This window comes from Callithrix jacchus, chromosome 17 (genome assembly GCF_049354715.1).
Source record: "Callithrix jacchus isolate 240 chromosome 17, calJac240_pri, whole genome shotgun sequence".
Taxonomy (NCBI): Eukaryota; Metazoa; Chordata; class Mammalia; order Primates; family Cebidae; genus Callithrix; species Callithrix jacchus.
In genome coordinates, this window is record NC_133518.1 from 51,806,631 (window position 1) to 51,822,468 (window position 15,838).

At 38.9% G+C, this 15,838-nt stretch overlaps 1 protein-coding gene across 3 annotated transcripts in view; it reads right to left on the bottom strand.

Annotated features, from left to right (window-relative positions):
* ACP3 (acid phosphatase 3) overlaps positions 1-11,282 on the bottom strand; it is a 52,288-nt gene extending 41,006 nt beyond the window's left edge. For 2 of the 3 annotated variants that reach the window (XM_008983835.5, XM_002759611.7), the window contains exon 1: positions 11,113-11,282. In XM_008983835.5, the coding sequence (XP_008982083.3) occupies positions 11,113-11,232 (120 nt within the window). In that variant the 5' untranslated portion in view covers positions 11,233-11,282. Of the gene's footprint in view, positions 1-8,882; positions 9,070-11,112 lie in introns of all 3 variants that reach the window. The other variant, XM_008983833.5, reaches the window with a different exon arrangement.
* Positions 11,283-15,838: the final 4,556 nt, after the last annotated feature.

Here is a 15,838-nt window from a genome sequence, read left to right on the forward strand (position 1 = left end):
TATGAACTCTTTGGAAGGGATGTCGCAGAGAAACACTTAATAAACCATTCCTCACCTCTGGGGCTGGAAATCAAAATGTGTGCACACACCTCTCCCCCAGTCAAATGTGAAGCTGGTATTCCTTGAGCTTTTGAAGTTTCAAAATTCAGCTGGAGTCCTTGGACTATGCCAAGGCAATCTTTTAGGAAAAGGTGAAAGATTTATGGGATTTGAAGAGAAACCAGAGTATGCCAAGGCATTCTTTTAAATCTGTGGTAGAGCAATCTTCTTAATTGCTGCTCTATCAATTATTACCTCTGTTCTCAGTCCGGCAATCATATTCTATGAAATCTTTTAAAAACCTAACACACCTTGTTAGCAATTAGGATTATTTGCAGTAGTAGTGGTAACTGTAATAGAAAGACATTTGGCCGGGCGCGGTGGCTCACGCCTGTAATCCCAGCACTTTGGGAGGCTGAGGCGGGTGGATCACGCGGTCGAGAGATTGAGACCATCCTGGGCAACATGGTGAAATCCCGTCTCTACTAAAAATACAAAAAATTAGCTGGGATTTACAGAGTGCCCCCAGAGTAGCTGGGATTACTCTGTAAATCCCAGCTACTCTGGACGCTGAGGCAGGAGAATCGCCTAAACCCAGGAGGTGGAGGTTGCGGTGAGCCCAGATCGCGCCATTGCACTCCAGCCTGGGTAACAAGAGTGAAACTCCGTCTCAAAAAAAAATAGAAAGACATTTAAGATAATAACGATTCCTTACCTTTGCACAACCGTCCATGGTTTGTAGAATTTTCCCCTGCTATCTCTTAATTATTACATCGCCCTGTGAGGACAGGTTGGTACTACTGCTGCGTTGAGAAAGTAAGAAAACGACACAATCGAGAGATCGTGTTACTGTCTAGCTCTCCTAATTCTCGTGATAGTTGGCCCACTGTTTCCCCATTGCACCACAATCACTTCACCCTTTTAAATCACAGATAACTGTTTTAAAAGGACTTTTGGTTTGGTGCCCCCATGAATGACCCTGTTCCACTGAATCTGCTAAACAAATCTGGGACGTGGCTTAGGGTGTGGAAGACCTGGTGAGTACAGTCGAGGCTATATCCAGTCCCTCTCTCCATTCAGCAGTCACATGTGCTTTTATAAAATGTCAATCAGAAGTCACTTAATTGCCTAGAACCCTTGAATGTTCTTTCATTGTATTAAACATTCTTCTGTGGAAAATGTAAAGGGATACAAAAGTGGAGATTTTTATCATGAGCCCACCACTGGCTCCACCAGTTATCAACTTGTATGTGGCTATTCCTGTTTCTTTTATATCTGCATGACTTTTAGACATTATATCATGTTCTGTTGCTCTTTGCATAAACTCAAAGTCCTTACAAGGGGCTCACAAGATCTTACCTGATCTGGCCCCTACTCACCTTGATATCCTCGCCTTGATGTCCTCAGCTTACCCACATGGGCCCCCTGGTATTACATGGAATATATTTAGTTTGCTCAAGTCTCAGGGCCTTTGTTCTTGATGTCGTGTCTGCTTTGAATGCCTCAAGTTTGCTTCTTCTGTCAGCATACACACCACTCACTAATTTCAGGTCTGTCCTGAAAATTTGACCTTTACAGAGAGACATCCCTTGACCATCATTATAACTCTCAGTCAATCTCTAGTGTATCTCACTGTTTTATTTTGAAGAAATATTTCTGATATTTTTTATTTTTTACTAAAACTTTAAAACATCTGGCTCCCCCTCTCCCCGTAAACTCCTTGAAAGCAGAATCCTTGCTGTCACAAGAACTGCTATAACCTCAAAGCAGTGTCTGGAACAATAATAACACACAAAAAAAGCCTGTTTTGATGATTAGGTGAATGTTGGTTTGGGTCTATTTCTTCCAGGTACATTAAAGATTTCTTTCCAATCTTTTCATTTCATGAGGGTTTTGATTGTCATCCTTATTTATCAGCAAGGTATGCTATATGTGCTTTTTTCTTCCTTTCTTTCATCTTCTTGTCTTTCCCGTCTGTCTTAGCCCATTTTCTGTTGCTTTAACAGAATACCTGAGACTGGATAATTTATAAAGGAAAGAGGTTTATTTCACTCACAATACTAGAGGTTGGTTAAGTCCAAGATCAGGCAGTTGCATCTGGTCAGCTTCTGGTGAGGGCCTTGTGATATGTCATAATATCGCAGAAGGCATGACAGGACAAGAAAGGGCACACTAAAAGCCAAACTGGTTTTTATGATAGAGTCTCTGACATGATAACTAACCTACTTCTGTGATAATTTATTAATCCATTAAGCTATTAATCCATTAATCCATCAGGAGAGCAGAGCCTCATGGCCCAATCACCTCTTAACGGCCCCACCTCTTAATGCTGTTACATTGGGATTGTTTCAATGTAAGTTTTGGAGGGGACAAATATTCAAATTACAGCCCTCTCTATTCTATTCATTTGTACTTTGCTTCTAGAACAGTGAGTCTGCTTCCGGACTGGATTGAAGTATCATAAACCATCATGTTCTCCTTTCAGGTTTGGAATTCAAGACACAACATATAACTTTGGGATGATTCTGGAAATCCTAAAAGGAACCTTAGCTCTTGACATTAAATTCTTCTCCTTATTTTATTAGGGTGTACTCTAAGTTGTGAAAATCTGTCAATGCACAAAGATAACTATAAATAGAAGCTTATTTCATTTTCTTCTTTTAGGACCTGAGAAATAAATCCATTGGTAAAGAAAATTAAAAATAAAATAGGCTGGGCAGAAATAACTGAGTAATGTAAATGAGTGTCATTTCACTGGTTAGAAGGAAAGCTGACTGACCTTGAAAGAAATCAGCATGGGAATATGTTCTGTCCGCCCCATGAAGAAATCAGGACAAGACTAATAAGACTTTGATCTAGAGACCGGGAAGAACACAGAGGCCTACAAAAATGGAAGCTGCAAAAACTGTGCATTATGTTGTGTAGAAGATGTATGATATATCAGAAAAGGTCTGGGTTTTCAGTTGGTTTGACCTGGGTTCAAACTCCTGCTTTGTCAACAAATAGCTGGGTGACCTTAGGAAAATGATTTAACTTAATATTCTGCATGTCTCAATTTCTCTCTCTGTAAAACACAAAAAGCATTATTTCTCATGCAGAAGCATCAGGAGAATTAAATATGTAATATATATAAAGCCATCAGTGTAATACTGAGCACAAAGGATGCATTTGATACATGGATTTATTATATTTGTTATAATTATTTTTGTTATTATGATAACATTTAACTTAGAGACCGTATATACTTTCTTTCCTGCTGGCAATAGTTTGTGGCATATAGGGCAAATGAGCACTACCTACTGAGCAATGGGAAACATAGCCCTCTCCTTCAAAACATACCTTTGTTAATTTCTAATCATCTCTGTTTACTTTTATTTCCTTGGCTGAGAGGAATAATTAATTATTCGTAGGACACTTTGAAGCACCCACAGGAATAACCTGGTTGACCGGAATGTCTTGGTCAAATGCACCCTGAAAATTTGTGAAATGTATTGGTGTAAATCTGGGAAGAAGCTCATGTAAGCAAACTGAACTGAGTTGGCTCAGCACCAACTCTCAGCGCATGGTGCTGTCCCTGGCAAATGTCTTTGAAAACCTGTGGTCTCCAGACAGCTTGGCTGTTCCTTGGCTGTAGTGATTAGGGACCCATACAGCAAAAGAGAGAGATTGTATGCAAGGCTGTTTATGAACTGAGGGAGGAGACCTGATTTTTGCTTTTCAGTGGAGAGTTTTATTTGGTCCATCTTTTTTTTTCTTTTTTGTAGAGATGAAGTCTTGCTATGTTTACCAGGCCAGTCTTGAAGTCCTGGCCTCAAGCAATTCTCCTGTCTCAGCCTTCCAAAGTGCTGGGATTACAGATGTGAGTTGCTGCATCCAGCCTCTGGTACATCTTTTTATAAGCCAACAGGGTCTTTCCCTGTTGTTCAGGCTGGAGTGCAATGGTGTGATCCTAGCTCAGTGTAGCCTCAGACTCCTGTGCTCAAGTGATTCTCTAGCCTCAACTTCCCTAGCAGCTAGGACTACAGGTTCAGGCCACCATAGTACACTAATTAAAAGAAAAGTGGTAAAGACAGGGTCTTGCAATGTTGCCCACACTGATCTTGAACTCTTGGCCTCAAGCTATCCTCCCACCTTGGCCTCCCAAAGTGTTGAGACTATAGGCATGAGCCACCACACCTGGCCCCAGCTCCTTTTTTATGACTCTTATGTAATCATCAAGGCAATATTATATGCCTTATGGGTAATTTGGGGGATTCAAAATGTGAAAAGTAAAGAGCCTGACATCTGGTGGATACTCAAATTGTGATAGCTATAATTGCAATATCCACTTCAATAGAAGTGAAATGGTTTACAGGGCTTAAGAAATTCATGCCTGTGCTCAAAGGTATTGTTTAAACATGAACAGTGATGAAGAAGTCACATAAAAGGTAGTAGGAGTAGTTTATTCCAGTCAAAATGAAGTAAAGGAGCAGTACATTGATGGACCAGTAAATCAATGAGTTAAATCCAATTCATTCTTGGAGTCACATTTTGAACATATAGTTCTCCAGTTTTTATTGGGCCAAGGGCCTGATGCTGGAAAGAAAGCTCATTAAACTTAACAGAGATGTGTCAAGACTTCATCCTTTTGAGGATAGAGGGAATAAATTTAAAAACAATCTGACATTTTAATTAACTGGTTATATGAACATTATAAAACACACACGGGGTAATTGTGTGAGTATATTTATGTTAATAATAGTTAACAATGTTTGCAGCATTTCCCAGAGAGACTTATGAGTACTTTCTTCATATTAACTCAATTAAGCCTCACAATAACTTCATTAGATACTGTTATCTTTGTTTTACTGATGATAAAACAGAGGCACAAATAGGTAAAGTTACTCATCCAAAATCACAGATAGTAAGGGGCTGAGCTGGCATTCAAACCCAGGTGGTCTGGTTCATGAGCCTGCATTTGTGCTATATAATATTGTGTAGTACAGAATATTATCAAAATCCCTTTTAATAATTTCAACTGTTTAGTGACTTTTATGTATTCTATTTCCATGGCATTATTGTCTTTCCAGTAACCCAAATTAGAAAACTCAAGGTCATTTGGCTTTTCTCTCTTCCTTAATACATTCAGTCCACAGGGATTCTGGCTTCACACATTTTTAAAAAATTATCCTTTTTCTCCAATTCTACTGCATTCTGACCCAACTCAGGTTTTCATTATGCTTTGCCTAAACTGTGTTAGTAGTCCCTCAGCGTTCTCACCTCCAGCCCTACCCCTCAAGCCATACTTGACACATAGAAATGTGTTTATCTAAGAGAAAGCAGGTTAGAATTTACATATGGGGAAGACTTAAGTACAAACAGGCTATGTAGTTAACCTAAGGCTCTAGCAGAAATGATAACTATTTAATATCTCTTTTCCTTTCTTTGCTCCCTTCAAATTATACATGTGCACCTATTAAATGTATAAGCTCAAGAATAATAAAGGATAATCTAGAAACTTGACGATATTATGCTAAGTAGCCAGTTACAAAAGAACAACTACTGTATGATTCCACTTATGTGGCATGCCTAGAATAGTCAAATGCATAGAGACAGAAGGTAGAATGGTGATTGCAAGGGACTGGGGAAGGGAGAAATTGGGAGCTATTGTTTAATGGGCATGGAGTTTTGATTTTACAAGATGAAAGGAGTTTTAGAAATGAATGGTGGCGATAACAACATGAAAATGTAAATATACTCAATGCCATTGAAATGTACACTGAAAAATGGTTAAGATGGTAAATTTTATGTTATGTGTATTTTACTATAATTTAACAGAAAAGAAATATTAACAATCATCTAGATTTTATACAAAAAGTTGGAAAGCTTCCATTTTAGACTGATGACTTCTGGCATTTGTATCATGGTTCACATGTTTATATTATATCATGTTATTTCATCCTAAAGACAACTCTATAAAGTGGGAAGCATAGTTATGATCCTTATCCTCAACTTTATTTTTGGGGAACTTGAAACTCAGCTGGATTAAATGACCTGCCTGTGGCAAAACCTGGTCAATGGTACTGGAGCTTGACTTAGTGAAAAGTCAGTGCTTTCCTAGATGTGACTTTCAGCTTCTATTCTAGCAAACAGCATTAGAAATTTAATAACAGGTCTATTTCTTGAACGGTATTGCCTCGGTTTTCTTCTAGGGTTTTTATGGTTTTAGGTTTTATGGTTAAGTCTTTAATCCATCTTGAGTTAATTTTTGCATAAGGTATAAAGAAGGGGTCCAGTTTCTGTTTTCTGCATATGGCTAGCCAGTTTTCCCAACACCGTTTATTAAGTAAGGAATCCTTTCCCCATTCCTTATTCCTATTAAATAAGGAATCCTTCCCCCATTGCTTCTTTTTGTCAGGTTTGTCGAAGATCAGATAGTTGTAGATATGTGGTGTTATTTCTAAGGCCTCTGTTCTGTTCCATTGGTATATATATCTGTTTAGGTACGAGTACCTCGCTGTTTTGGTTACCATAGCCTTCTAGTATAGTATCTACTATTTCTCCAGCTTTGTTCTTTTTGCATAGGATTTTCTTGGCTATACAGGCTCTTTTATGGTTCCATATGAAATTTAAATAAGTTTTTTCTAATTCTGTGAAGAAAGTCAATGATAGCTCGATGGGAATAGCATTGAATCTATAAATTACTTTGAGCAATATGGCCAATTTCACTATATTGATTCTTTCTATCTACGAGCATGGGATTTTTTTCTATTGGTTTGTGTCCTCTCGTTTCCTTGAGCAGTGCTTTGCAGTTCTCCTTGAAGAGGTCCTTCACGTCCCTTGTGAGTTGTATTCCTAGGTATTTTATTCTCTTTGTAGTAATTGTGAATGGAAATTCACTCATAATTTGCCTCTCTATTTGTCTGTTATTGGTGTATAGGATTGGATTTCCAGCCTGAAGAGTGAGAGTAGGAGAGAACCTGAAGGACTGCTGTCCCTGAAAATGTGTTCTGGCTGGTGCCATTTGAATTTGCCCCACCATGATGTGAAAGTTACCCATTCCAGTGGATAGATTATGTGCTGAGAATTTGGAGGCTACTTTCATCAAGAATATCATATTACTTGATTAAGAATTCTGCATGAAGAAAGTCAACCATGAAGAATGAGAAGAGTGTAGACCTTGTAACTCATCATCCCTTTCTTTGTAAAACACCAGTGAAATGAGATGGAATTTTTCTGCCTTAGATCAGCCGAACTTGTGGTTTTTCTCTGGCTTAAAGGAGAGAGGATGTTTTGAAATGACATTTTTCTATTTCTAGATGACATAATGTAATGCATGAAATAACTTAAAAAACTCAAGTTGTGGCCGGGAGTGGTGGCTCATGCCTGTAATCCCAGCACTTTGGGAGGCTGAGGCAGGTGGATCACCTGAGGTCGGGAGTCCTGAGACCAGCTTGACCAACATGGAGTAACACTGTCTCTACTAAAAATACAAAAAATTAGCCAGATGTGGTGGCAGATGCCTGTAATCCCAGCTACTCGGGAGGCTGAGGTAGGAAAATCGTTTGAACCTGGGAGGCAGAAGTTGCGGTGAGCTGAGATGGCACCACTGCACGCCAGCTTGAGCAACGAGCGAAACTCGATCTCAAAGAGAAAAAAAAAAACAAACCAGCCGGGCGCAGTGGCTCACGCCTGTAATCCCAGCACTTTGGGAGGCTGAGGTGGGAGGATCACGAGGTCAAGAGATTCAGACCATCCTGGCCATGGCGAAACCCCGTCTCTACTAAAAATACAAAAATTAGCCGGGCGTGGTGGCATACGCCTGTGGTCCCAGCTACTCGGGAGGCTGAGGCAGCGGAATCGCTTGAACCCAGGAGGTGGAGGTTGCAGTGAGCCAAGATTGCGCCACTGTACTCCAGCCTGGCAACAGAGCAAGACTCTGTCTCAAAAAAAAAGGCCGGGCGCGGTGGCTCACGCCTGTAATCCCAGCACTTTGGGAAGCCGAGGTGGGTGGATCACGAGGTCAAGAGATCGAGACCATCCTGGCCAACATGGTGAAACCCCGTCTCTACTAAAACTACAAAAAATTAGCTGGGCATAGTGGCGCGTGCCTGTAATCCCAGCTACTCGGGAGGCTGAGGCAGGAGAATTGCCTGAACCCAGGAGGCGGAGGTTGCGGTGAGCCGAGATCGCGCCATTGCACTCCAGCCTGGGTAACGAGTGAAACTCCGTCTCAAAACAACAACAACAACAACAAACTCAAGTGGGTGTGTGTGGGAAACGAGTGGGTATATAGATGAATCAAGATTGCATGGGTGATAGTTTTTGAAGCTAGTTGATGTATACATCCAGATTCACCATACTTATTATTCTTTCTATATAAAGTTAAAAAACATTTTCTCAGTGTTTTCTGTAGGACACTGTGAAAAAAAAGAGGGAGGTGAATGCTACAATTAAAGTTTTGAAAGCACTGTTTGGGAAACACTAGATTTTTTCTCCTTGAAAGTCACAGTGTGTATTAGCATATTAGAGACTGAGGAGTACTTCATTAAAGAGACCTTTTAAACACAGTTTAACCCATTTCTATTCCCAAAGCTAACTTGACTATAGAGACTGATTTTTTCCTACGCACACCTGTTAACAACTTGTCAAACTAGCATTTCATGGGACAAGGCACTTCAGTTAGTCTGTTTTAAAAGATCATGGTGTGACTGTTCACAAGAGAGAACAAGAACCAAGGACAGTTTCCTGCTCTGTCTGCCAAGAACAGCTTTTCAGAATTGGGGAAGATTTATTTTTCTTGGATCACAGAGGAAAAGCAAGGGAACCACCTGCTGATTCAGAGTCAAGCGAATCCAACAAACCTTACAGGGGTGTCTCAGACCGGCTCTGGGTGCTGGGTTATACATACACAGCAGGAAAAGACCGTGTCCAATGATAAAAGGAAAGGCATCCGGGGTCAGATAGCCTGGGGTCAAATCCTGTCTCCACCATTCCATCTGTGTGACCATGGGCAAGTCGCTTAACCTTTTTGTGCCTCAATTTCTTCATCTATAAAATAGGAATAATACATTTTACAAAACTTTATAGAATGGTTGCCAGATTTGGCAAATAAAAATATAGGATGCCAAAATATTGCATGGGACATACTTATACTAAAAAATTATTTGCTATTTATCTGAAGTTCAAATTCAAATGATCATCCCATACTTTATTTAACAACTTTACTTTAGAGGATTGTTGAGAGGCTTATGTGATACAATTCATACTAAACACTCAGAACAGTGCCTTGTATGCAGTAAGCACTCAATTGACTATTGGTTATTATTAATATGACTACTTTAATCATGAACATCTTTTTAAAAAATTCTGGTTCTCCTAATAATTTTCTAAGACTTTTCTCATTTGTATAATTTAACCACTTATAATCAAATACTCTCTTCAGTCAATAAAAATAAGAAACTGATGTTTTCTGGCTTAAGTACTTAGATGGAAGTTGTTTTATAAGGACCAAGAAAGATGTATTAAGTTGCCCTTCATCTATCATTAATGAAAGAAAGCCGTGGTAGGAAAAAATAGTTAACATCAGCTTTGTGAAATATTAATTACTTTTTTTTTTTAGTTCTAAAAGAGCTAGCTTTGTATTTTGATTTTCCTTAGGAAATAATTAGCTTGTAGTCCCTGAATACAGGAAACCCAAAACAATTTGGGAGTCAAGGGGAGTTAGCCTGGGCTAACTTGGGTAAAATATGGAGGAGGGAATACACCATGTACAGTGAACTTGGAGTAACTTGGAATTCTCAGAGGATTGCCACTCAGACAGCTTGTCACAGGTTTGCAGTATTACAAGCATGGCAGATACAGTACAATTTCTACAGTCCCTACACTTCCTTCATGTACACATTAGCAAGAAAACTATTGATAGAAGTACAAGCCTAGCTCACATGGGTTTTCCTAAAGAAGACACACAATATTATATATGTATATATTTTTTAGTGCAGAAGTCTGACAATTGATGAATCATTTGTAAATAAATTAATAGTATGTTTCTCTGGTTTTCTGTCATTGTTGACTCATGACCTAGTAAAGATTTGCTGGACTATAAGAGTCATGATTCAGATAAGCACATGGCTATCACATATTTTGTAGAAAGTAAAAAGTTATGAATATCCCATGCTGAAAAAAATGGAACTTTAATTTTTAAGGAAGAAGTGACTTTCCTCCAAATTTAAAAAATAACTTGAGTATACTTATAGAAAGAAAATGTACCTACTTATCAGCCCACTTTCATTATCTCAAATAAAAAAATGTAGGGAAGAGAAAGAAAAGAGAGGAAAGACAAGAAGCAGCTTAGAGGCAGAGAATGAGTGAAATGGAAAAAAGATACAGAAACAGAAAATCAGACTCTTAGGTAACATGATGAATCCCTTCACTTTGCAAACCCTCTTTCCATCTATTTTCAAACAATGTCAATAGTATATTCTCTTTTCCTGACATCAGCCTCCCCCTCCACTTTTGTTCATAACTGGTCACACGTACCAATGATTTTAATCATCAACTAAATCTATATATCAGGAAGTCATCCTAAAATTCCAAATTTAGATTCACTTTATGCTTCAAACATGTTCACAAATATTTGTTCTAATTTCCTGATAAACAAAGGTGAAGGGACTACTTAATTCAGAAAATAACTGTTTTTTTGGCTTACAAGCAAACAATCAGTAAATTGAATGAAGCCAGCTTAGCTCTTAGTACATAAACAGCACCAGCTGTGGCTTCTTCGTGACTGGTATGGCTGTCAAAAGGAATCTGAATTCAAGGCAATTTAAAGTAAGTAAATAAATAACATTAGGAAAAGCAAATGAAAAGCAGCCCCTAAAAAAACAGCGACCAAAAAAATAGACCTTTTTGTTAGGACACGTTAGGTCTTCATTAAGAGGAACTTGAAAAACTGGATTATTCACTTTCTGAGTCTGAGCAGAGCCTGGTCTCCGGGGGAACGATCCAAGGGTAAAATGAAACCTGACACTTGCCTTATCAGTCTCTGCTGGGAACACAATTTTAAGGAAAAAGCAATGAGAAAAGTCTACTTACCAAAGTCACAAACTTCAGCTCCTTGGCTAGTACACCTTGGTCTAGCCAGAGAAAAAGCAGAAGCAAGAAGCCAAGGCTAAGGCTTGCTGCCCTGGCCACGAGGAGGGGCACAGCTCTCATGCTGAGGAGCTCTGTTTCTGGCAGGAGGTAGGAGGAACTGCTACCACTTCAAAAGCCTGTAGGGGGTAAGCTATTTAATTAAGGGATTGAAAGGGAAGGAGGAGCCACACTCATAAGCAGTAAAGTTTCCAGGAAGCGTAGGGCAGGTTTGGTATGTAAATAATGCCATGTAATTTTTGAGCTGAGAGAGATCACAGTTTCCTTCATTTAAGTTAGGACACCAAGGCCAAGAGTGGAGAAAGCTGTTGCTCAAGGTCACAGAGCATGTTAGTAGACATATCTATCTAGTCTTGTTTTCAGTTTACTTTTATCTTTTCTTTAGACGGAGTATGATACAGCGTTGGCTTTGTGGCTGTCACTTGGGGAAGGGATCTTCCCTGACTTTCGAAACCTTAGATTCTTAATCTTTTGGGAGTCAAAGTTGTAGGAAGTGAAATCTGGAAGGAAATACAGTTATTGACATATTTCAGGCATATTTCCATGACTCCTTTTTCAAAAACTCTCATGTAGCCTATAGAGGTATTTTTAAATTAAAGAAAAAAAGTAAGAGCAAGTTTATTTTGAAAAATTTTAGTCACACCTTAAGACAATTGGAGATTACCTATGGCATCTAAAAATTAGGAATGAAGGTCCCTTTCCAAACTGATAGAATTTTTTAAGAAAGCAAAATGCCCAAACCTACGACTCTATGTAATTAGTCATCAACTTTGGCCATAAGCCTTACATTCTGAGTGAATTACATCCTTGCCTCTCCAGCTATATGATCTCTTTGGGGATGCCACAAAAGACTATCTAGACTGATGAACTTTGATTTCCATTTTTCCCAACTGTCAGTTCCATCATAGGCTAAAACAATACAAACTTGAGGTGCACATTGAGATTTTGCAAGATTAGGGGGCAGAGCTGCCTGTCATGATAATTTTACCCTAATTACAGAGGGAGTACAATGGTTTACCCACAAGTTGTTTCCTGGTACACTGTGCTTACCTGTGACAGGAGGATTGTGTTCTTATGCGATCATAGGATGCCCTGGAATGTGGTACATGGGAGAGGTGTTGCTTCTTCTGATACAAGGAAATATGTGCAAATAGGCTGGATGTGGTGCCTTACGCCTGTAATACCAGCACTTTGGGAGGCTGAGGTGGGCAGATCACTTGAGGTCAAGAGTGCAAGACCAACCTGGCCAACATGGTGAAACTCTGTCTCTACTAAAAATACAAAAATTAGCCAGGCATGGCAGTGGGCACCTGTAATGCCAGCTACCTGGGAGGCTGAGGCAGGAGAATCGCTTGAACTTGGGAGGCTGAGGTGGCAGCGAGCCAAGATCACATCACTGTACTCTAGCCTGGATGATAGAATGAGACTCTGTCTCATAAAATTAAAAAGTGCAAATAATAAATGCATGTGTGATTAGGATTAGACATTCAAGGGAACTTGCAACCTTCTCTTTGCCATTACATTCTCCACCTGCCAGTCCACACTGTCAATTTTAGTGGGTAAGATTTTGAGGAAATGAGTGCAAGGAAAAGGAAATAAAAGTTTGGAGGTTTTCCAGTCCAGGGAATTCATGAAGTTGATACATTAATCCCTGCGGTGCACCAGGCAATCTGAGAAAGGAAGCTCCAGCACCTACTTACCATTCACAGGCGAAGTTCTAAACCACATTTCTTAAATTGTTCCAGACGCTTGATTCTATTGAATGTCTTATTTTTTCAGCTGGCTTCCTGGGTCCTTGTTCTTCTGTCTCCTTCATTGTCTCGCTCTTAGATTGGTGCCTGGAACTATTTTAGCAATAGCCTTAGACCTTCCTGATGATGACTGATTCTTTAATCTACCTATGCCATGTTGCACTGGTTGGATAAACCCTCTTCCTGACCCAAATCCTAATTTTTCTATGGTACCTCCTCTGGGCTCCTTTGAGTTAAATACATCTCAACTCAAACTTAATCCAAGTTTATACTTCTATCTCAGTCATCACCCTTACTTCCACTTTGATTATCAGGTTATAAGGGGAGGAGAAGTATTCAAAATTGTAAATGTAGAGTCTTGAAAAACCTGAACACCATGAAATTGAGTCTAAAAGATCTTCAACTCAGATGAAACCTGTTTTAGAATGTTCTGTGGCCCCTTGAACTTTGAACTCAACAAAGTCTTTGCAAAGACAGAAAGGTCATCTGGGATAAATATATGGGTATAGTATGGATTAGTCCACTTAAGTATGAAGAAATACTTAAGACTAGGTAATTTATAAAGAACTTTAATGGACTCAGAGTTCCACATGGCTGGGGAGGCCTCACAATCATGGTGGAAGGTGAAGGAGAAGCAAAGGCACATCTGAGCAGTGCAGGGCAGATGCCCTTTATAAAACCATCAGATTTCACAAGACTTATTCACTATCACAAGAATAGCGTGGGAAAAGCCCTCCCCCATGATTCAATTACCTCCCACCAGCTATCTTTCATGATGCAGGGGGATTATGGGAGCTATAACTCAAGATGAGATTTGGGTGGGGACACAGCAAAACCGTATCATAGTAACATCAAAAGTGATATTTGGAAAAACACTGGGAAGTCTTTATGTAAGAGTGAAGGGTATCAATAATTTTCCATGATTAGTACGATTTACTGACTAAATCACTTGTGTTCTCTTGTTGTCCTTCTTTATATGTCAAGTGTTCAACTTCTAATAAGTTGCTCTAATGAACAGTGTTATAAAGTTCCATAAATGGAGCAGGTTAGGATTTTTGAAAAGCAGACACCCAGATAGAGATTTGCATAAACATTTGCATGGAGGAAGTTTATTAGGGCGTGCACTCAGGATTAACAGCAGTGCGGGGAAGAGAAATAAGCCAGGTTGGGAAGAGGGAGAAGTTGATTTGTAATGCAATATTATTGAAGAACTTAGCTGACTCTGTTGTGAGTTCTGAAGATCAGAGGGCCTTTCAGGGTTGCCAGACCTTTTTTATTAGTCAGTCATTGAATGCAGTCTGCCCCTGATAGGGAGTATGACCATGGATAAGGCAAAAGTAGACTCTCTCTGACAAAATAATTCCCAAAGGGGTTGCTAGCTGAGTGATGTGCAAACAAATTTCCAAGAGCTGGGAGCAGTGAATCCTTCAGTTCATGGGGAAGAACTTGGGCAGTGTACCATAGATGCTATGATGACAAACACTTATAGGAAAAAAATTTGTGATTCTTAGTAGACCACAGCCTATGAAAGCACTAAATATGCCTCTGACAGAAAGAGTCTGAGTTGGAGGTGAGATCCATCAGTAAGTATATGGCTGTTCACCAGCATCCACAGGGAAGACTATGTTTAACCTGGCTTCTTACGGCCTTCATAATTGTATTATATGATTCTTGGGGCCTTATGAACTATTGGGCACTCAATAATATTGATTGACCAACTGTCAATATAAAGGCAAATGATTGCATCAGAGCCTGTTACAATGTGAATTGCTTTGAGGCAACATTTATTAAGATGGCTTTAGAATAAACATTCTCCTCCTCTCAAACCATCATTTTGTGGAATTTTTTGTTGACCTTGACATACAATAGCCATTTTATTGTTTGATATTTAGACATACATCCCCCCATAAAACCAAAGACTGTATCATAAGAATGTCATCAAAGTCAGGTGCAAGTACCAAGGGGATTCATGAAATGGTCTAACACTTTAAAAGGTAAAAAAAAAAAAAAAGTGTCATTAAAACTCTTATTTCTGTTTCTTTTTTACCTAAGAAAGAAAGAAAAGATTTATAATGGAAATTTATTCACAAGAGACTGCTTTAAAATGGACTATTATATGGCCATTAAAAAGGGATCCAAGAACTGATACCTGCTACTACACCATGGATGAACCTTTAAAATATTAGTCTAACATTGCTTCTAAGTAGACTACATATTTGTATGATGCCACTTATATTAAATGTTCAGAATAGAAAAATCTTAGGAAACAGCCTAAGACTTTTTTAAGATTGCCTAGGATGGGGAAAAAGAAGGCGGAGGGTGATGGCTAAGGGATATGGGTCTCTTTTTGGGCTGATAAAAATACTCTAAAATTGATTGTAATAATACTTGTACAACTCTGAATATACTAAAAACCATTGAATTGTACACTTTAAAGGAATAATTTTTATGACATCTGAATTATATCTCAATAAAGCTGTTATCTAAACAATTTACCACAAAATTAATATTCTAATGTTTGATATAAAAATGGCAATAGAAGTATATCCTTAATAAACAAACACATATCTATCACCTGTAACACTGATGGAGTCCATGATTGAACCAGTTTGAACATTACTAAATTAATATTAATTATAAAATATAATATATATATAAACTTGGAGTATTAAACTTATCTATTTCTGTGAAACAAATTAATACAAACTTAGTGGCTTAAAACAACACACAATTTCTTATCTTTTTCCTGAGTCAGGAGTCTATGTATAACGTAAAAGACCTTTCTGTTTAGGGTTTTTCATAAGGTGTTAGCCAGGCCTGGGATCCTCTACTAGCTCCTGTAGTTGTTGGCAGGAATCAGTTCCTTGCAAGCTGTTTGAGGGCCCCAGCTCCTAAATTGCTGGCTGCAGTGTGGAGGC